The 23,085-nt window shown below is 37.2% G+C and overlaps 1 protein-coding gene across 1 annotated transcript; it reads right to left on the bottom strand.

Annotated features, from left to right (window-relative positions):
• Window positions 1-5,174: 5,174 nt before the first annotated feature.
• Window positions 5,175-21,253, bottom strand: LOC145764592 (programmed cell death protein 10-like). The gene is made up of 7 exons (XM_082576222.1): window positions 21,091-21,253; window positions 20,652-20,708; window positions 18,695-18,818; window positions 18,004-18,130; window positions 17,406-17,487; window positions 15,385-15,467; window positions 5,175-6,698 (listed from the first exon to the last, which is right to left on the bottom strand). The coding sequence occupies exons 1-7, from the start codon at window positions 21,178-21,180 to the stop codon at window positions 6,611-6,613; spliced, it is 651 nt and encodes a 216-aa protein (XP_082432348.1). The 5' UTR covers window positions 21,181-21,253; the 3' UTR covers window positions 5,175-6,610.
• Between the last annotated feature and the right edge of the window lie 1,832 nt (window positions 21,254-23,085).

The following is a 23,085-nucleotide window of genomic DNA, read 5'->3' as shown; positions in this document are numbered from 1 at the left end:
TGCATAGTTGGAAGAATGCCGCGAGAAGCCTCTGATTTTGTTTTATCCATGCCACAATCAAACAGTGGAACGACATGTGAAGCTCGTAACAGAAGCATCAGCACAAGTTTCAGGATTTGAAAGACGAGATGGACTCATTCGCCAAAAAGTTAAGTCTCGTAAACTGATGAAAAAATTTGACACAAAAATGCATTTTAAATAAGTCGTTTTAATTCAATTGACATACCTATTTAATTTTTTTTTGTGATTATCGTGCCATCAGAAGGCCTGAATCGTCATTTTAAAAACAGAGCCTTTTAGGATTAGCAAAGCTCACACTTGAAATATTTCAACTGAGGAATTACAAATCAACGAAATTATGAAAAAACGTTAAGTTTGGGGGCGACTGGGATATGAGTTTACCACTCTTCGAGTCTCCAGCCACCCAAATATATGTCAAACACAATCTGCCTCCAGCCGTAATCAAACTCGTGCTTTGCCGCTGCAGTATTGAAAACCACGAGCAGTTCCGCTCGGCCATGTCGCTAACATGTCACACCAGGCAAAGCAACTTGTTTTTGCAAAATGAGTATGAGTTCTTTGAAGTTCATCACCAAACACTTGTGATATTTTTGCACTGCTGCAATTGCTTAATGTGAGTGCTTCAATATGATGTTTTGAACTGATGTTAAAAGGACTGTGTTATGAATATTTTTGGATGATGGGCCCAATCTTCGGTATTATCAGTGTGTTACTATATCTTGTGCAACATATCAGATTTTTTTTTCAAAAAACATATGACAGATCACAATTTGTCAGAAAAAATGCTGAATTTTAACAAAAATATGTGTATATTTTGGTTTTTTGGCTATAACTCGTTTTGTATCGTAAATAGAGCAAACTTTCTTCTTAATTATTAAGGTAGGCTATCTTTAGCACTGCTAGCGGTCATTTTGCTTGGACCTATATAATAAGCTAGGTCAGAGAGAAACTTAGACTTGGATTTAAATCCTCCCGGATGTAGAATGATTCAAGAACCGGAATTGGATCACTGCTACTTTGAATATTAGGATACTTTGATGTTTTCCTGTAAAGTATCAAACAACGGTTGTTCTTCATTTGGTGGTGATATTAAAACCATGTAGCCTAGCTTGTCGTAATCTATAAGACGACTCTGTAAAGTTTGTTTAAATTAAATTGCAATTGATTGAGATAGCTGATCCTAAACCGGAGTTCAAAACAGTGACTTTGAGATCATTGATTTTGGAGATTCGTGCTGAAATGGACATTGTCGCTGAAGATTTGCAATCTTTATTAATCTTCATTAAGATAGGCTATTCGGCCGACTTGGGTCAAGCTCAACAGAATCCGAACCGGAGTCGGTCGCTTCCATTCCAACATGCACAAGTGGGGTTTGGCTCCCTCACCGGCCTGCGAATGCGGCGCGGAGGAACAAACTGCTGACCATGTCGTTCTCGAATGTCCGATCTATAAGGCACCAAATGGAACGCATGGTATAGCAACGCTGGACGAAGCTACACTCACCTGGCTCTCCATCACCTGCCCTGAAATTTGATTTGATCTAGTCTCAAACGAAAGAAAAAAGAAGATAGGCTATGCAATCTTTATTTTAATTTCAGTGGCTATGTTCGTCGTAGCATGGGATTTTGAACTCGACGATCTCTAAATTTGCCCAAGTTAAAAAAAATAGTTTTAAATCATTCAGTTCAAAGACCAGTCAGCTGCTGTCCCAATTGTTTTCTAAGGAGCTTTTGTTTACAAGGCACCTTTTTCTCGACCTTTGCTATGTTGACGTGTACTTTATTGTTTTTGCTGTGATGGTCAGAAATATAAACAGCTGAGCTGAAGGCAAGCCACTGTAAAGATCTTATTTTTAGACTTATAATGTTAGTTTTTTGTCGGATATGAATTCTACAATGCTTAGGCTATAATCTGGATTCAAGTTAAAATCTGGGAGCGGATTTTAGATTTTAAAATCTGTAGGCTACATCTCTGACGTAGGTAAAAAACTTGTCGATTTGTTTTACAATATCCGTTCAATAAATAATTTATGACTGTAACAAACATTTAACTAAAAAATACACTGTAAGTCGAAAACGAAGATATAGCTATCCGGGAATTGGAGATGTGGGACCTATCGGACACGGAGACCAATCGGACAGCTGCATATTTCTGATACCACGTGACCGTCACGCTCTCTTTTTCTTCTATGGATCCGAGATTTCATTCTTTATCAGACCACATGTTTTTGTAAACATTAAGCAAGAGGTGTAAATTTGTAAAGAGAAAAGTGATTTTCATGCTTCAAAGTAAAAATAGTGAACCAGATACTTTTAGAGTTTTGAGACATGTTTTAAATATTCTTGTAACTTTATTTATGCTGTTTGGTTAAGTTTGTTTAATGGTCACAGAAGGAATAGAGTTTAGATAAAAACGCCTTTCTCACTTCAGAAAATTTTGTAAGTTTGGTCAAAATGGAGGTCAGGGGACCTTTCGGACAGGATAAAGACACTGTCCGAAAGGTCCCCACTGTTCCAAACGTTCCAATAAAAATAGATGCAAGAATGCAATAATTACAGATACTCCAGAAAAAGAAATCGTTTTTTCACGTCGCAACAAGCTGCCGACGAAACACCCAAAAAGAGCTGTTTCTTCCAGCAGCGAAAGTGATAGGCTATATTTGTACACTTATCATCGGACACTGTAAGTGACGATGATTCTATCTTAAGTGGAATAAGTGAAATCTCAGGTCACGTCAGGTGGTCCAACTTCTATGGAACACAAGGTGGAAGTTGGAGATTTTGCTGTCATTAAAGATTTTTCATCAGAGGGAAAACATAAAAATTTTATCGGAAAAATCTGTGCCGGGCCTGATGAAGATGGTGGCTTCGAGGTAAATTTTGTGAAGCGATCACAGAAGATCAAAGACGCCTTTCACTTTCCTGAAGAAGTAGATGCAGCATCAGTTACGTTGAATAACATTGTTTAAGTGTTTCCCAAACCATCCCAGTTGTCACTACGAAACGACTACGTGAAGTTTTTAGGTTTGGGACTGATCTGGCTTTGTATGGGTTGTAAACAAAATTGTGTTCTGAAGACGATTTTTATATAGCCAATCTTCACAGTATTTGTAACATCGGTAATTGTTAAAGCTGTAAAAATATTATTTCATGATATTTTACTTCATTTTTTTATGTCCGGAAGGTCCCCACCCTGTGTCCGAAAGATCCCCACCGGTGGGGACCCTTCGGACACTTGAGTCTTCTTTTGCATATGTAAATAAAATTACTGTTATTATTGGGAACCGCTGTCTATGGGTCAGTATGAGTTCGTTATAAATGTAAGTAAACAAAAACACATAAGAACATTCAACACCGCTTTGAAAATTAGAAATAATAGAAGTTAGGTCAATTTTGTCCGATAGGTCCCACATCACATCTCCCCTAGGTAATAAACTTGTCGATTTGTTTTACAATATCTGTTCAATAAATAATTTATGACTGGAACAAACATTTAACTAAAAAATACACTGTAGGCCTAAGTCGAAAACGAAGATATAGCTATCCGGGAATTGCCATGCACAATATTTGTTTATCCTTTATTATCGTAGCAATTGGTTTCTGTGAGAATGACGCAATATCTTTTTTATAATTTACTGTTAGTATTTTAAAAGTTTTCATAAACTTGCTTGCTGCGATTGGCCACAAAGTGATTAGGGTACCCTCCAAGAAACTGCTTCTAATCCCGACAAATCTCTTGATCTGTTTTCATTTTGACTGACATGCCGGTAGGCTATATATCGCTTACGTGCTGTTTATTGTCAGTAACGGATCCAGAGGGGAAAGCATTTTGGTTACGTTTTAAGCGACTTTATTTGCAATGATTTTCAGTAGGCTTCAGTATAACTCTGTGCATGGAAATAGCCGTGACCTACTTTTGGTAGCCTAGTATACAGGATCCATTTTTTCAACACGCATTTCCCCGGCGTATAGCTTACGGCTTTGTGTCATCAATGCCGCATAACGATCGAAGCCGTTTCTTTGCCAGTTGTCGACCTACAGGTTGGATGGGTCATGGAGACTATTGTCTGCAGGACAAATCAATCATTTTATACGTTGATTCAACGTCTGCGGACATAGAATAAATATAAAAAAGGACTGAGTTGGTGGTGTAGCCTACACTACACCAACGAAAATGTTAAACCATTTCGGGCAGTAGGCTATCGAAGGGGACTCACTATGCGTAGGTTAATTTAGATAATTGTTGATAGATGACGTGCGAGAAAAGGGTGACACGCCCGTTACCTTCATGCGAGAGCTCCCGATGTTGGGTTGATCAGCAAAGTCAACTCTTGTGTTTTGCTAGAAACAATTTAGGTTTTTGACACTGAAGTAAAGCAACTTTCCAAAAACAGATTTAGCTGACCGTTCATTAAAATTCCAATATTTTAAATCTTAATTAAAATTTGCAAGAATGAAAGCAACACTTGAGTTCATGAACCTCGAGAAGTGAACAGGCAAAGTTGATGAACCGTACGTTATGGTCTTACCTATACTGCCGTTTAATCTTTTTACATCGATTAAATGTGGTAGGCCTAGGACCTACAGAAAGATTGAAAAAGTCGGATTTCGTCACGCTAAGTTATATACTGTATACTTGTAGAACTGTGCTTTGCTTCCCAGCACAAAGGGAAAAGATTTGAGCAACATGATGCACGGCTAGAGGAAGTAAAGCAAGCTCCCGATAAACACTTGCAAAAACTACAAAAAGTACCAGTTTGTTCTCGTATAAACAATTCGTTGTTGAATTAAATTGTCATTTCAATAAACAGGCTACATGTTACTTTGAGAAACGTTGAATACAAGAGCGAACACACTTCAAAACAAACTACTCAGACAGCAAAGCAGTCGTTTTTTAATGTAAAAAAGGTCATAAACCAACTAGCTTGGTACGCTCTGCATTTGACCTGTTGACCAAAACATTACAGGCCACATATAGAGTGCTGAGGCATTATGTTACTTCAACGCATTCCCAGCTCAATTTCAATGTTTTCTTTTCTTTTCAGAAAACTAAAGACTGAAACAAAGCGTTAATAAAATGCCAGGTCCAATGGAGCTTTGAGAAGTAAGCTACAACAAGCAAACTGAAGAAGTAGCCATTCGAAGCAAAGAACACACCTGTTAGTTGAAATGTATTAGTGGCTATTCATATATCACTACACACCAATGGGGGTTGTCAAAATTCTAATGCTGGTGCCCCATACAGGTTGGTCGCAATTATGAGGTGCTAAAGAATCGCATGAAATTACGTCATATCATATTTGAACAACCCTTAGCAAATGTTGATTTTGACTTTGTCTCGAAAACTTGCCACAATTGAATTATTGCAAAAGGACGGGGAAAGCTATAGAGACAGTGACACCGAAAGGCGTTGTGTTGATCTGCGTAAGTGCTTTGAAATTCAGCTTCAGTTTACATTAAATCAGCGAAGTGGAATGACAGTAATCTGCTACGCTGGTGACTTCGCGAACAAATCAACTTCTGTTTTTGCACTGATTCAAAGTCTGCAAACGTTAAATTAACGCGAAAAAAAGTCTGATTTGTGGGTTGAAAATCCTTTTTGACTTCAAGAAATCTAAATTTTGCCGTGAAACAGGTTGAATTTCGGTAACGCGATTTTAAATACCTGTGTCAATCAGACATAATCCCAGTTAACAAAGTCCGTCTGACATCGGTTTAACGTTTATTTAAAATTTTAAATCAACCTGAAAAAAGGATGGACTCCATTAACTGGGAGGTGGAAGATAATGGTATGCAGAAATGAGACGCTTGTTCTTCAAACGGACAAAGCATTACGTGAGGGGTAAAATCATAATCACAAAACAATGTTGTTATAATATCATTGGCTTCGAGGTAAGTACTGTAGCGTGTGATAGACGCAATATTTACCCAAAGTTGTCAATAAAACAGCAATTAGGTCTGTGATCATTGAGCACAAAAATTTTTCTCGAAAACAAGGCCGGAAAGTTTCAACATCATTTTGGAACCACAAGCGAATCAACACGAAAGCAACATTCGATACGAAGCGCTGCACTCAACGACATGAGTGGTATCCGACGGTACATGGTCACACACAACAGGCGCAGAACTGACCAGTTCCTGAAAGCTAAAGCAGCTATTTACCGCTGGCATTCTTTCCACAGCTAATATTTATAAATATATGTAACAGCGTTGGCGAAACGCCTTTGAATACTGTTGTGTGGTTCCAACAGGCAACAGTAGTGAGTTCACGCCCCAATGGAACAATCATCTGCAAGCAGCGTATATGTTCACCACGGGTCAACTACGTGAGACGATCACTTTCTAAAACGGATTTGATACAGTATCAAATCTGGATCACCTAACTGAGGACGTAAAAGTGAATACTAGTAACAAACTTCATAATTTCTTTATGTTCATAAAAAAACCTCTGGGCGAGTATTTAAACGTACATAGTACGATGAAAGGTTGATGACCTCTCACGGTTCAGAGTTCAAGAGGTCACGGTTATACAAGCCCAGGAAAGCGAATGAGGAATAAAACCCAATTGAATCGATTCATCAATTAACCAATCAGTCTGGCGAGGTGTTTTTGAAGACAAGGAGGATGACGTTTGCTTGATGGATCAACCGGTTCGCACTGACAAAAACCGGAACTTCACTGCAAAACAAGAAAAAGTTAACCACGGGAGTGATGCACGTGTAAAAAACAACAAAAGAATGAAACTATTATTGTTTTACAAAATCTGGTTGTGCTATGAAATCGTACCAGCAAAAAGTATTCATAATTGCAATTTTCAATCTGTAGCCTCTTCTCTCGCAATAATTTCATTTTCAAATAAAAATTACAATCATTGCTTAATGGCGATAGGTTTCTAGTAAAGCTGGAGCTGTGGAGCCAAGCACTTCGAAGCAAGAGCTGGAGCCATTTTTAATATTTTTGTAGAGCTGGAGCTACAAAAATTTTATCTGTCCCAGCTCCAGTGTTGGGTAGCCGGCAAACTTTAATAACTTTAGGCCGACTGGTAAAACTTGTATATAAGCTTATAATTTGAAACAAAATTGTATCATGGTACAATGCAAACTACCAAACCGTTGTGCCATACTGTGGCAAATGCTACAAAACACACTTGGTGAAACAACTTTCAATTATAAACTTAAAACTCATGAGATGGAGCCTGTGGCGTAGCTAGGGAATGTGCCGCCCGGGGCGGATTCAGATTTTGCCGCTCCTTCAAGAAAAAGCATGTAAAAATGAAAGTTTTTTAATTGACTTTAAGTGGAATTATTCTATGTTTTGAACCAGTAGCGTAGCCAGGAGTTTTGAAAGGGGGTTTTTTAAGGGCCGGCGGGCGAAGCCAAAGACGACACCTTTGTCTTCGCCAAAGACGACACCCAGCGGCGGGGGGTCTGGGGGGCCTCTCCCAGAAAATTTTGAAAAATTACTTTGGATTTGGTGCATTCTGAGAGCATTTTCAACAAAAATGTGGGTATAAATATTCCTGTAAAATGGTGCTGTCCGGTGGCATAGCAAAAGGATAAGATCATGTTTTCTTGAGCATTTTTCGGTAACTTAATAAAGCTAAGTCTCTATGTTTTCTTAATTCTTGTTGCTAATTCCTGGCTGAGATATTTGAATGTTTGGTATTGGCAAAACTCGCTCTTTTAATGGAGTTTCGTTTAAAATTAGGCAAACTTTGTTTTAGAGACATAGAGACTAAAAGCATCATTCTTAATATCGTGACGTCACACGCGTGCCAAGGGGGGGGATTGTAACCCCCCCCCTGGCTACGCCACTGTTTTGAACGTTGCCATTCTGTTTGCTTTTATTTTTTGTGTACTTTTGCATTATCAACCAAAAAAACAAAACGTCCTGTCTGAAAGTGCCGCCCCCCAGACGTGCCGCCCCCCCTAGCTACGCCACTGGATGGAGCCATGATATGGATGCTTGATGATGCAGAGGTCGGTGCTCTTTTACAGTGACCACCAGCCCTGGCTTCTAGGGTCAGATTAAAAGAAACTTGGCAATTACATGAAGCAGTAAAAGGAAAACAAATACAATTTTTTTTGCCTAGCTTCAAAATCAAGGAGAAAAATTTTACACTTATTATGTGCTGAATGTGTAGCACATTTCTTCGTTGAGCTGGTAAGCACTGTAAAAAGGTAAGTATTTTCTTCCAATTTTACCTTGCTTTTATGAAAATTTTGTTTTCGTAAACCCTCTAGCTGCAAGCAAAACATATTTCTTAGCGGTGCTAGATATCTGCCATACATTTATGCAGTGCTCTTTATTAGTAGTGCAACTTAAAACTTGAGCCAAATCGGTCAAGGATATTTGAAAAGACTAAACTTAGACGGTTGCATCATTAAGGCAAAATTTTTGCCACACAGTATACGCAAGAGAATGATATAAGTAAAGTAGGACTACACTTTTTCTTGCTCGGAATAGTGCTCGTCCCCTATGCTTCTCCTCGGCTACGTCCCTGTCATTTGTTTTCCAGATGACGTTAATTAAAGCTGTCACAAACCAATGCATTTGAACAGGTCGATGTAAAGTGTTGTGGATGCTGAAGGCTGGTGTCCATTTTTTAACTTTAAAGGCAATAACCGCCTCGAGTTTCGCGTTGATACGACGGTTCATTTTTCTCTGTTCTGTACTCATCTGTTACCTTATCTCAATAACAGAAAATAAATCTTTTCTGAAACCGACTCAACGTCTGCAAACAATGCATCAATATAAAGAAACGATTTTCTGCATGGATAAGACCGGAAAGCTTTCATTTATGGAATTCGGCAGCAACGTTGAAAAATGCTATAAAAGCAGTTGGACGCTTGGAGCACCCACACTAACTTTCATCGAGTCAAATCTGCTGACTAAACACTTTGGTTGGCTTAGAATCACTGTATAAACAAAGTGAGTTGCTGAATAGTGAATACACAATATCTCATCAATTTTAGGACATTTGAAAGCCTGGTGGTGGAAAAAATTATAACCACTCTCAAACATGGACAAAAACTGGGGAAACTTGGTACTTCAAACATTTAACTGAACCAATTACTAATCGCAAAAGAGTTTGAAATTATTCAAAATAACAAACTCTATTTTGACAAGCCTCTCGCTCCCATTCATCTTCTTTCTGTGTGAAGATCTCTAATAGTCTACCGTTTGGTAAGAAAAGTAAGAAAGCATTTCTTCTTGCTTGATACAGTTGCAGCTTCATCAGCTAACAATGGCATCAAGCGAATCAATGTGATAAACTTTACTTCTCCGTATCTTATGCGCTCACAAAATTTGCTTACGTTGAATCAACGTAAAAATATGATTTTTTTAGAAAGCAAAAGGAGTTCAAGAACACTGATTATTAAAAATTGAATTAGGCTGATATGCTAAACAAACATCAAAACAATGCTACAAATTACATTAAATAAGCATCAAACAACGCGAAATCAACCAACACCACGGTAAACCAATCCAACATAGGAGTACTACGAAGAAAGCCGGACATTGCACCAAAAAGAAAAACAAAGTCTAACGACCTTATACTGTACAGCATTATGCAAAGCTCACTGGTTGTCTTATCATGAGGTAATTGTTATAAATTTAGCCAATCTGACATCTAGAGTCGAAAAAGTTATTAATTAAACCCTGTTCGAAGGTGATTACATAATGGTGTCACGCCTAGAAAATACAGACGTAAACCACGCGAACACACAGCCGGCGTCTCTGTGACGTAAATGCGTGATCACCGACGTAAGTGGCCATGTTGAAACTTTGGAAGTTGTTCAATCTAGGCACAGCGCGCACAATGTGGGTGATATGTTCCCAGCCAGCAAGTCGTGCCGTTTTCACTGGCTGCCTTTCTGAAACCATTGAAAAAAAAAACGATTTCGCAAGTAGGAAACCAGGTCTTTTTTACATTGATTCTATGTTTGTAGACTTGGTGGATATAATAGAGCAGTGGTTTTTAACTTTTTTTCTACAGCGCCTCTCTTTAACAATGATCACTAATCAATACATAGCAAACTAGATTTTTAATGGGTCTGCTACTATTCGGCAATTTGTTGAAAGTTCAACAACGCCTTCTGTAAATCCAATGAACAAATCGAATGGCTTAATTCTAAATGTTTCTCAGGTACAACCTATACCTGGCCAGCAAAAGTTCCCTTTTGTACACGATGTCAACGTCTGGCGACGTTAAAACGATGTAATTGCCTTTACATTACATTCAACAGTTTTGTTGACATCAAAAATTCTTTGACTGTTTTGAGTTACAGCATCGTTTTGTGAAAAAGGTTGTTTTGATGTAAAATATATTTGAAATATCATATAAAATCAACAAATAGCTTACACAAAATGAATGACATGACGAATGACATAAACATGACGCAAAGAAGGTGGATGACGTAGGATACATGTCAATTTTATGTGAGCAAACATTTTAATTTAATAGTTTAAACACTTTTCGCTAAATTTCATTTTAATTTATTTTTCTTTGTCCCAATGCAAAAGAAACGATATTGTGAAATAAAATACAAAATTCTCTAAATAAACAGAAGGCGTCGTTGGATTTACAGAAGGCGTCATTGAATTTAAAAAAATCGCTGAATAGGGAACTCGCCGAAAAAGGCTGTCGCCGAATAGGGAACTCGCAGAAAAAGGCTGTCGCCGAATAGGGAACTCGCCGAAACGGGCCATTCCGTTTTCAATTGGGGTTAATTCCAGAAATTCCTCAACATAACCCAAGTCTTCAACGTTCTCTCAGTCTGTCCTTGGTCTTGATAGCAACTTGATATTAAATTGTAGCTTTACAAAATTATATGGAATCGAACTCTATTAGCATTCCAATTGAGACCGTTTTTGTAAAACAACTATCTCGAAAATCAAGGGTTATAGGTGAATTGTTCGTAAACAGTTGTTCGTAAAACAATTGTTCGTAAATCATTTCTTCGTATACATCAATTGTTCGTATAGTGAATTGTTCGTAAACAGGTGATAGGTCAATTGTTTGTGAACAATTTTTCAGTCGTTACTCAGGGGCGCCGGAAGCGGGGGGCATCATGGAGGGACAGGGGCAATGGTGCCCTTTTAAAGTCATGTAAGCTGCTGCACATTTTGCAATATAACAATTTCTACTATTCGCTTTTAGCCTAATTATAACACAAGCCAACAAAAAAATTTTGGCACAAATAAAGGTGAGAGTCATTTTAAAGTATTTCAAGGCCCCTGATTCCGAAAATGCACTTAGTTTTTTCGAATTGGCTCTAGTTTTCGAGATAATCGACAATGAAAATATTTTTGAAATCGTTAATCAAAAGCTCAAAATAATATTCACAGCACAAATTCTGCAACACAGCAGGTTACATCATTATAACATAGCATGATGTCCTTCTTTGTATACTGGACACTTGTATCATTACTCGATAGTGAGCTGATAGATGAGCATTATCGCTATATCTTATCTTAAAAGTTTAAAAAAAAATGGCCTCTCAGCAACAAAAGTGCCCTTTTTTTTATAATCCTGCCCCCCTCCCCAGTCAAAAATTGTTTCGGCGCCCCTGTTGTTACTCGTGCAGGACGTTTCCTTTGAAAATGCTCACATTTCCAATAAGCAGTTTCTTGTCCTTGTGCGTTAAGTGCACTATAATCTTTGTAATAAAGCTGGCCACCATACAAAAGTTTTGGCTTTCCTTTTTCGCTGCCATTCTGAATCAGGGACTCACAGTCTACACTCAGTCTGCTCGTCTACAGCACGTCACATCTAGCACATCTCTAGCATATACGCTACCCTAATTAATTGTTCGTAAAGAATTGTAACTGCTTTACGAACAATTTGTATTACGGTCAACTGCATGCACGAAGAAATGCTTTACGAACAATTGTTTACGAACAATTGTTTTACGAACAATTGTTTTACGAACAACTGTTTACGAAAAAAACGTCGGACACCAAAATCAAGTTCTGGACACCATCCATTCCTTTTCATGAGGCAAACTGTTGGATATGTTTCACAAAATATGCCCCTGGCAATTTCGATACCACAAAACTTCATTTTCTTTAATAAAAATTTTGATGCAACTAAAAAAGAAGTCTTTAGACAACTATGGCGGACGGACAGAGCAAGACATTAAAACCACTGCAAAAGATGAAATAACGCTGCAGAGCTTGCGTCCCCCATGAAAAATAGTTGACGACCTCCCAACCCAACGTCCGTAAACTTTGAATCCATGTAGAAAGGACGGAGTTTGCCAGCTGAGCTGTTGCTCAACGCTGCAACTACGGCAAAGCAATATCACACTTGAAAATATTTCTCGTTGCCATCCTAAATTCTTACTAAAAAAACATCTTAGTTTTCAATTCAATTTTGCAAAAGGCGTTTTCAGCACAAAACCTTTTTTCATACACGCACAGCAAACGGCCTTATTGTCAACTAATAGCGCCGAATTCGTTACGTTCAAACGACATAAATCTGATATCAGACTTCAAACATGCCTTATATTTTGCCTCAGAATACATAATACAGTTACTCAGTTACACTAGCCAACCAGTTAGCCTATGATTAATTACACGCAATTTCAATTGTTCAGTTCTCTGTTAACTATGCACATGGTTGCCGTAGCTAATGTCGTCATACTTTGCATTTTTGAAAACTTGTCAATAACAGAATTCAACCATGCAAGGAATAAATTTGATTTTAATGGCAGGTTCATGTAAGATTGGTTTCGACTGAGTATTGTAAGCAAAGAAACAGGCACTCCGCGTGCCAAAGAACATCGCTTTAAACAAAGAAATCACAGTAGTATTTAACCTGACGGTATGCAAATGTGATTGAAAAACTGTACGAGGTTTTACAACAACGCACGACCTTCCAATAAGAAAGATATGACTACTGCTTGTTATTCTTTCATAAAGCTTTGTGTGGGTCGAGCAACTGCCTCGCCCTCAAGAAAGACAACTCATATTGAAGCTTGCAATTCGCTGTTGTTTCAGTACAAAAAGACAATTTTCTTTTGAGACTTAAAAATCATAGACTCCATTTTTTGTGAGCCCAGCTTGGTACGATCTAGAAATGATTGTTCCATCGTACGACAAAAACATTAGATCTCCAAGACAACCTGAGCTCAACTAGCGTACGTTTGACTGGTAACTAACAACTAAAGCAAATGTTTTTCCAATAAAAAGATCAATTCACGCAGCCACTTGTTAATCCCAAATGATGTTCACTCTGCTTGGCAATTAGAGACGATGTCAGCAAATAGCACAATAAATTCAAAGCCAAGACCTTAATTCACTGTCCCAACAGGTAGCTTGCTAGCAGGAAAGAGAAAGGATTTACGTTCATCGCTATGGGTGGCGAAAATGAGGCAAAAGTGGTTTCATGGTCTAAAAATACCTCAAGCGAAAACCGCTTTTGACCAAAGATAATAACAGTTGTGGCATAAAAAAGCCTGGTCATGGATATTACTCGCACAACCTTAACCACACAACAAAGCTGACGTCATGGTGAACAGGAAGCTTGCTAACAAAACAGTAAATTGTCTTTAAAACCTCCCAAGTACTTTGAATCAATAGATCCATACACTTCCTTGTCTACACTGCTTTATGTCAGATGATTAACTGGCCCTTTAGGAATTACGTAGGTAGTTTGCCATAAGACTTTGACTTTCCAAATGGTTTAGGCATATGGCATTGGTAAGGCCTGGCATTAGCACGTCTTCTGCGTAACACCATCAGGCCAGCTTTGACTATTCTCTTGGTGATCAATAATTTCCTATTGGTCTTAGTTTGTTAGACACGTGCGCTGTGCAGTAGGCTACTATTTAGACCAGTGGTTCCCAACCTGGGGGTAAATTACCCCCGGGGGGTAATTTGCCTGTTTTTGTGGGGTAACGAGACCCGATTTAGAAACAGCGAAGCAAGTGAAGGTTGTAAACTTTATAAAAAGCGAAGGAATTGAACAGCCGTCTTTTCAAGAAACTGTGCAAGAAGATGGAAGAAAGATACGAAGCATTACTGTACCACACAGAAGTACGATGACTGTCTCGTGGCAAAGTGATAACCCGCCTGGTCGAACTTCGTGAGGCTGTCCATGGTTTTTTGATAGAAAAGAAGTCCGACTTGGCTGAAAACTTCTCTAACCAACAGTGGATTTGCCAGCTGTGCTATCTGGCTGATATCTTTGGTGAATTGAACAAAGGCAATCTTTTAATTCAAGGCAAGAATGTAATTGTGATCGACACCGAACTAGCCGTAGCAGCAGTTATCGCAAAGGTTAAATTGTGGAACAAGCGAGTTGGAAGAGGCACCGTGGCGCAGTTTTAGACGCTCAACAGTCGAATGAACTTAAGTTGACAGCGGCGTTGAAGGAGGACATAGCTGACCACTTAGGCCAGCTATCCAAGAAGATGGACAACTACTTTCCGAATTTGGATACGGCTAGTCTCTAATGGTGCACTGAGCCCTTCACATGTGATGACAGCCAGATGGATGATGACGACTTTTCGACCAAAGAAGAATTTATTACTCTCCGAATGAACGAAGCGTTGAAACTTGATTTCAAGGGAAAGGCTTGGAACCCTTCTGGTTTAGCAGACTCCAGGACGCACCAACGTTAGCGACACTGGTATTAAATATCCTGACATCTTTTTCAACAACGTATCGCTGTGAACAAGGATTTTCAATTGTCTTGGGAATGAAGGCAAAGAAGCGCAATCGCCTAGATGTCGAAAGCGATGTCATAAAGCTGGCGGCTGAAGTCCAGGCCCAACCTTCGCATTGAATGTTTACCACGCATTTTCATCTTGTATTCAGTATTGTAACTTATTGCACTTTGATTGTCAGAGTTGGCCCTTTGAAATACGTAGCAATAAACACTTTTTTTTTGAAAATTGATTGTGGGGGTAATTGGCTCACTTCAGGCTGGAGATTAGGGTAACAGCCAAAAAAAGGTTGGGAACCACTGATTTAGACCAAATAAAACTACCTATTATATATTGGGGTCTATTGTTATAAATCAATAGTAAATACCTTCACACAACGTCTGCTTGAGCGTCGTAAGATGCAGACATTTAACTTTCACAAGGTGGTCTGGTATTTACTTCTGTATCATATGTAGTTTTTTAAATACATATGGATAATCGAAGCAAGAAAATGAAGAGTTGAAATCGATCAATACTAAGTAGTAAGTAGCCTACCACAAAGTAGAATAAGCTACAGTTTCGCCTGCTGCCGTTCTGCAGTCCAATTTTATGTGGAATGTTCTTATCGTGGTTTATAGCACAGTCAACGGACGCAGTTATACAGACACAAAACAAGCAAAATCACTGTTAAATTATGGGTTCCGCCCTACCTGCCATCTTTGAAATATGACTTAAGTGTATCGCTGAAGCTCTTTGAGCATTTGACAAATTCTTTTTTCTGAGCATCCAACACCTGTAAGGTAACATTACTATTAATTATGTTAATTCAAAATGGTCGTAAATTGAAATAGTTATGGAATTTAAAGTGTAAGATTCATTTCGAAATGACCAACAAACAACTATCACAAAACTGTGAGAGACTTAGAAGCATTGTCCAGGTTCCAGACATAACAAATGTCGCAACAGAATTAAATAAACAAATGATGAATGATGGCAACTTAATGTTTCAATATGAAACCATGCAGAATAGGATAGACAGCAACCTATGCTATTTGTGCAAGGTGAGGTTCAATTAATCACTTAGCAAATGAGGCCAGGTTTAACCTGATTGCACACAAACTTGATACAGTGTGTGCAATTGAAAGGCCTGGCGCTGGAATGGTTAATCACATCATAACTGCGGGATTGTGGATTCCCAAAAGCTATCTTTTTTACATTGATTTGACGCCTGGAAACCACCTGACATTCGTAGTGTTGTTTATTCTTTGCATAACTTCACGCTATTTCGGATTTATTTTGACAACGGAGTTCTAAGAAAAGTCAAAAACATCTGATTCATATAATATGCTTGCTATTTTATTGAAAACTATGACAATGCCTTGAAAGTTAGGTTCTCCTATGCTCAAGGCATCGTAATAACAGCACTTTGGACGTTAATCGTTATGCAATAAAAAAGACTCGTCAACTTCAATTGGGCCATAAAAGTTGAGGTTTATCAAAAATGACGGTAACATTCCACTACTGGGGAAGAGCAATTAATCCAATATAGTTGTTGACATCAATATTTGCGAAAGGGCTTCTTCAAATACACAACAAGCAAGCTCACCAAGCCTTGCGCTCTTTAGCTATAAACAAGAAAATCTTTCAAATGTAATATGGATAGATGCTAGCATACACAAAGCGATGATTAAAATTAACTTAATTAAAATAATATAGCCAATGCCATTGACGTAATATTTGAGTAAGTTCGTCCTGGTCATTGTTGTTAAGGCGTTAAGAAAACGACAATCGCAAAACATTGAACGAATGCAAAAAGAACGAATTTTGCTAGTTAGATAACCCGTTGTGTGAGCACATTCACGCAAAACGCAGTAGTCTGAAACGTATCAGCAAGCTATGATTTCAAACCTTAGTAGTGTAATTTTAAATTACTAAATCATTTCGGTTTCGGGAACGCTTTTACGTTCGCGTTTGGTCGCTTCTACCTTTTACCAGACCCCTGCAATGTTATATGACAAGTGATATTTTTCGGTTTGATGGTCAATATAACATGAAACTGAAACTTGATAAGTCAATGCGCAAACACTTATGATCTGTATGAATCAATGGTTACAACAGCAACAAAGGCTTCCAGAAGCAAATCCTGACGTCACACGTTTTTAAAAACGTATTTACTGGAAAGTAATCTGTTTCCCAAATAAAGATACGGTACAACGAAAAGAGGTTTATTTGTTTATCTTTATCGCGATAATTCTGCCAGCAAGAGCATAGGTGGATTCTGGAGAAATACTCCCTATCGTTTGGCAATGAAAGCGTCATCCTGTGCGTTAATCATTGAGCGCGTTCCATCGATCACTAAACATTTAAATAAACCAGCCTGCCCACAAAAGAAAAAAAGTCGGTTCAAAATTGCATTGTTTTACATTAATTTAATGTGTCAAAACTTTTATACATCCGATAAAAATTTACGCATTTTGTTACTGACAGAGGCGATTACAATTTTATCACCTAGTTTTTTTTTACATCTTCTTGAAAGGTCAACTTCTATTTCTTCATCATTGACAATAAGAACTTTAAGATTGTAAAAGGAAAATCAAAGTGAAAAGCGGTTGATTTTCTGTCTGGGATGCCGGCGTTCCAACTTTCTACGTTGGCATGAGTATTCATATTACAGGCATAATAAACATAAAAGTCAGCACTCAACATGGCTGAACGTAAAGACTCAGCTCACCCGTTTATTCTCTCTTGTGCTATATTTTCTAAAAACATCATTCACAGCGGATAGTAAATCTTTGATAGCACTGGCAATGTCTCTGAAAAAACGAAACAACAAAATTCTCACACAAAGTTGAGCAAAATCCTTGGATTTATTTTGGCCAAACATTCTCCTGGCCCGTTATTTAATTTCACACTAAAACTAAACTCCAGATTTGGAGACCCTACCAGCTGTTTTAAAAACGTTTATAACAAAGCAATACTACATTTAGCCTAAAGGGCGTCAACATTTTTCTTATTTTTTGTGATAGCGTCTAAAACAGTAAGCTAATAAGCAAGGCATAAGACCAATAGACCATTGCAAATAAACTACACAGTTTCAAGTAGCTTTTTATGATTTTCGGGTCTACTTAATTCATTTTGTGGGGGTAATAACTAACCATTCAACCCGGGCTAAAATGCATTTTAAAACCACTGTAAATCTACTGAATTGAAAATAACAAGTCTTTTGTATTTTCAAAATTTATACCCAAGTTTAAATAAAAGCTTTGTTGCTGCTTAGCTTGTGAAAAGCTGGTTTGAAAAAATATTTATAGAGCCTGATTTAAACTTACTTAATAGTCTGCAAAAATCTTGGCCGATCCTTCATTTCATCTGGGATTCGAGCAAGAATTTGTTTTAATTTTCTAGCTTGCTCTGTCAGTTTACTAAACTCTTTTTCACTTCGATGAATTGTATATTCTACAAATAATTCAAAAAATCATGTAACAATGGAGCCGGGCTGACAATAAAAAATATGCACAAGCTTAAATTAATGAAGTTTCCATGCATAAAAACTTTACTATAAATCAATACTAATAGTTGTGAATCTGGAATGGTTAAGGGGTAGACCCTCGACCCCAGAAGCTCACACGACGAAGAAGAATACTAACAATACCAGCAATACTAACATTCTAACAGCAAAAAACTTTTCTCTGCTTAGTTTTCTCTTAGTTTTCTCTCTAGTCTTTCGCTTAGAAAAAGTTTTCTCTGTTTATAAAACGTTGAATGGTAGTTTAATTAATTATTTAACTGAAAGTTCCTTGGTTTCATATTATCTGAAAAAACTTTTTATCATTGAAGCGTTTATCAAATATTGTGACCAGGTTTTCATCAAAGATATAGCTTGTTCAAGCAGCAAATGCAACGAGCTTATAACTACAAAAAAAAAATATCTATATATATTGCAAAAAAACGAGCATTACATTACTTTAATGTGTACGGTATACCCACCAAAATCACAAGAAATATGTATACCAGCCTCACCTTCACTATCTTGCCTTGACATTCTTAAAAGACTTTTTGTATAATCAATGTCTTGCTCTGGGGCTTCTTTCTGTATTATTCCATTTAAGAGTTCCTGAGTAAATCCAGGTGCACTTCTTTCAACCTGGAAAGTGTATGCATTCATGGCTAAAACTTTTTGGCTCATACAGTTTTTGCTTGAAGTTGTTTGATGCATGTTTGTTTTGAATGCCGTCCATTCTATTCAAGCAGACTGCATTGGTAGTCCAATTAAACCAGTGGTTCTATTAAACCAGAGGTTTTTAACCTGGGGTCACGAGTTGTTTTTCTGGGGGTCGTAATCTAGTGTAATGTTCTCAATTCTTTTCCAGAAAAAAATAAAAACTGTGTTTTTTCGCAATCAACCTTTCCTCGACCTGAGGTTGTTCTATTGTTTACGACGGAATGGCCCGTTTCAGTGAGTCCGATTCGGTGAGTCCGATTCTTATTCGGCGATTTTTTCAATTTTTTTTTAAATTATCTGGTACCGTAGCCTAATTATCATTGCCGTTTTAGAGTTAGGGGTTAGGAACTCACCAAATCGGACTCACCAAATAGTAGCAGACCCGTTTACGAAGTATTCGATATTTTTCACCCAGTTCTTTTACATTGCTATGTGCAGACTAAAATTAACCGGTAACCACATTATGACAAAATATCAAGGTTAATAGGAATCCTGTATCAAATCTGGATTAGTCAGCGTTGTTTCCAATGACATTCAAAATTTCTGTGTGCACCCTACAGGCTATTTTGTTTGATAGTTTTTTCAGTAACAGTTTCAGGCATTGACAAGTTTGTTAAAAAGATGCAACACCAACCATCTCACTGAAAGTGATTTCAATAATCCATAAAAGATTGCTATGAATTCAACCGGTGAAAATGGAAAAATGTATATAGCTTTTATGTTTATTCAGTTTTTAGCTCCTTTAGCCAAGCTTGATAGGAAATAGAATAATTGGAGGAAATGCAATAAAAGCAGTATATATATACAATATACATGTAATAACATCGCGAAAAGATGTTTTTGCTTTAAAAGGTTTATTTTATTGCAGAACAGCAAAACAAGACATGACTGGACGTCGACACTCGACATGCATCAAATTTGGTTAAATTTTACATTAAATATGATTTTATTGAATATTTTTATAAGGGTTCACAAAGCTACGTTGATTTCTCTGAGTGGGTCACTGAGTGAACAAGGTTGAAGATCCCGAATTAAACAAAACGTTGTCATTTGAAAAAGGCAGTCTGAAGCAAGTATTTAAAGTTCAAGTGGACTGATTGACTGCATGATTGATATAATATGCAGCACAACTATGATCAATATTTTGCATGCCATTTTGAGGTTGGTGAAATCAGCAAGTAATCAAAAAAGAATTTGACATGTAGATACTGTTTGTGCGGTTTTGTGTGTGGTACAAGTAGCATTTTTGTACTTTGGGCAGTCCTCATGAATTTTAAAACCACTAATCTATGGTCTTAAATCGAAAAAACATTTTTATTCTCACTCATAGTCATAAGTATGAATATACACTATACAAGACTTGAGTTTGTGTAGCAAAACAGAGATTTCAAAAAAGTAAGTAAAAGTGTTACAAGCCTACAGCAAAACACATTGCACAGGTTAGGGTGACAAAATTATTCTCTTTAAAATATAAACTTTTGTACAGGAAGGTGATTTAAACATTAAAGTAATTACCCAATAAAATTCAAGTTTTGAGTCAGAAAATCATTTTGAATTGACAATAAAACTAAACTGTTTTTCATTTGAAATGAAATCAGGACAAAAAGTGTTGTGCAGAAACAAAATACAGTATATATATAATATATTCATTTCTAACAGTCAAAGTATCAGTACGTTAAGTACGATACCATAATATCGTGCCTTTTTAATTAGTTTATACCCACAGCACCCATAGGCCATAACCCTTTGACATACCTTTGAAAAAGCATTTTTCAATGAGAGGACAGATTCTTTGTCGAAGTCACCTGATATCTAAGAGGCATGTAAGAATTAGAATTTAAGAATAAGAATTTAAGATAATCTTAGCCTTGAAATTCACATACGGTATTTATTTCCTACTCAATTGTCTCTTCAGAAATTATTTTACTTCAATATGCATGAAAGAATTGCGTGTAGCAAAATGTACACTTACAGGTAAAAACACAAATTCTAAAATAAACATAAAAACGAAAAACAAATGATGCAATTTATTGATGCAAATGATCACATTTATTTATTTTACGGTATTGCAAATTGCAATTTGAATCTGTAATTTATAAATGTTATTTGCTCCTAAATATAATGATGCGCAATCAATACTTAAAAAAAATAACTACAAATTTAACTTTTTAAAACGATTTCGAGTTGAACTTACGCTGTCCAAAACAGGAAATAGTGCGAGATGAAGAGGAGCAGACACTACAGGCTGCATGTTGGTTCTGTGTTCGCTGTGATTTGCAGCCATTGACTCAATTCAAGGTTATAGCATGAGGTTTAGTTAGGCATTACAATACTAAATGATACTACACAATTTTCAAACCACAATCTGAAAAAACGTATTTCCTGAATTACCGGTACACAATCACATACAAATCAAAGAAAAAGTTGGGATGGGCATTTTTAAATTGTTGATTATTCAAATCTATATCATACCAGAAAAGTTAAAATTAAATATCTTTCAGTTAAAGAAAATGGAACAAAACCAGAATACAGTCAATATTTTTGTTAAAGTATCAAACTGCATTCAGTTAAAGCAAAAATTTCTTACAGTATAGTTTAGTTAATACTGTATATCAAAGCTTTTTAAACTATATACCTGTTCAAGCTTGGCATAATATGGCAAATGGGTTTAGTTTCACACAACAATTGTTGTGTAAACCACTCAGCACCCTTTGGTCACTTATGATGACTAGCCACCTTTAGTCAATGCCTACCAAGTAAGTAGCAATATAATGAGCAGAATTTCTATGATCGCTTTCAAAATCATCTTGTAATTCTTCTTTCACAATGGAATTTTAATCTTTGGATGCTATCATTTCAAGTTTAGTTTAAGTAAGTTGAGAAAATTGTTGCAGCACTCAGTTTGAACAGTTTTGCAGGAAGACTGGATCACCACTGGAGAAACAGGAAAACTTGACCCATTACCTCAGGAGGGTCTGCTACTATTCGGTGAGTCCGATTCGGTGAGTCTGATTCGGTGAGTTCCTAACCTCTAACCCTAACTCCAAACCCCTAACCCTAAAACGGCAATGATAATTAGGCTACGGCACCCGATAATTTGAAAAAAAATTGAAAAAAATCCCCCGTTAAGGGATCGGACTCACCGAATCGGACTCACCGAAACGGCCATTTTGCCTCAGGATAACCATACTTTGCAAGTACTGGCTAATAGTCACATCCATCAAATTTGATACACGATCTTATATTACGGATGCAACCTAATTCGTACCCTGAAAAGATCGAGAAAAATAATAAAAAAAAGCCGAAGTCGCTGATCGCAGTTTCTGCAAACAAACAAAAACTCTTAGGATCATTACCAGAAATTTTAAAATGTTTGCGAAAACTCCGATCAACCCTAACCCTTTTAAATTGTTTGCAGAAACTGTGATCAGCGACTTCGGTAAACTCTCAGGATCATTACTGGAAATTTTAAAATGTTTGCGGAAACTGCAGAAAAACGGTTCTAATTTTTTCTCTCTATCTTTTCAGTTTGATTGTTTGCAGAAACTCAGATCAGCGACTTCGGCTTTTTTAATTTTTTCTCTTGATTGTTTCCTAACCCTAACCCCTTTTAAAATGTTTGCAGAAACTGCAATCAGCGACTTCGGCAAACTCTTACGATCATTACCAGAAATTTTAAAATGTTTGCGGAAACTGCGGAAAAACGAAAACTGCGATCAGCAACTTCGGCTTTGTTCTATTTTTTTCTCTTGATCATTTCAGTTTGTTTGTTTGCGAAAACTCCGATCAGCGACTTTGGCTATTTTTCAATTTTTCTTCTCGATCTTTTCCTAACCCTAACCCTGTTAAAATGTTTGCTAAAATTGCGATCAGCGACTTCGGAAAACTCTTAGGATCATTACCAAAAATTTTAAAATGTTTGCGGAAAAAACGGAAACTCCGATCAACGACTTCGGCTTTGTGCTATTTTTTCTCTCGACCATTTCAGGGGGAAAATTTAAAAGGAAATGGCTACATTTACGGCGCCGTAAATACAGCCGTTCCATGCCTGTGTTTTTAATCTTTACGTCGCTTTTACTGCGCATGCGCACTTGTATGTATTTTTCTTCTTTTTCGAAAGATTTGTGATGGTCAGAACTAAAACCAAACTAAACTGAACGGCCACAAAAATGTCTAACCTAACGATTGA

The sequence above is a fragment of the Aplidium turbinatum genome, chromosome 2, assembly GCF_918807975.1.
Source record: "Aplidium turbinatum chromosome 2, kaAplTurb1.1, whole genome shotgun sequence".
NCBI lineage: Eukaryota > Metazoa > Chordata > Ascidiacea > Aplousobranchia > Polyclinidae > Aplidium > Aplidium turbinatum.
This window is presented reverse-complemented; position numbering and strand designations above follow the sequence as displayed.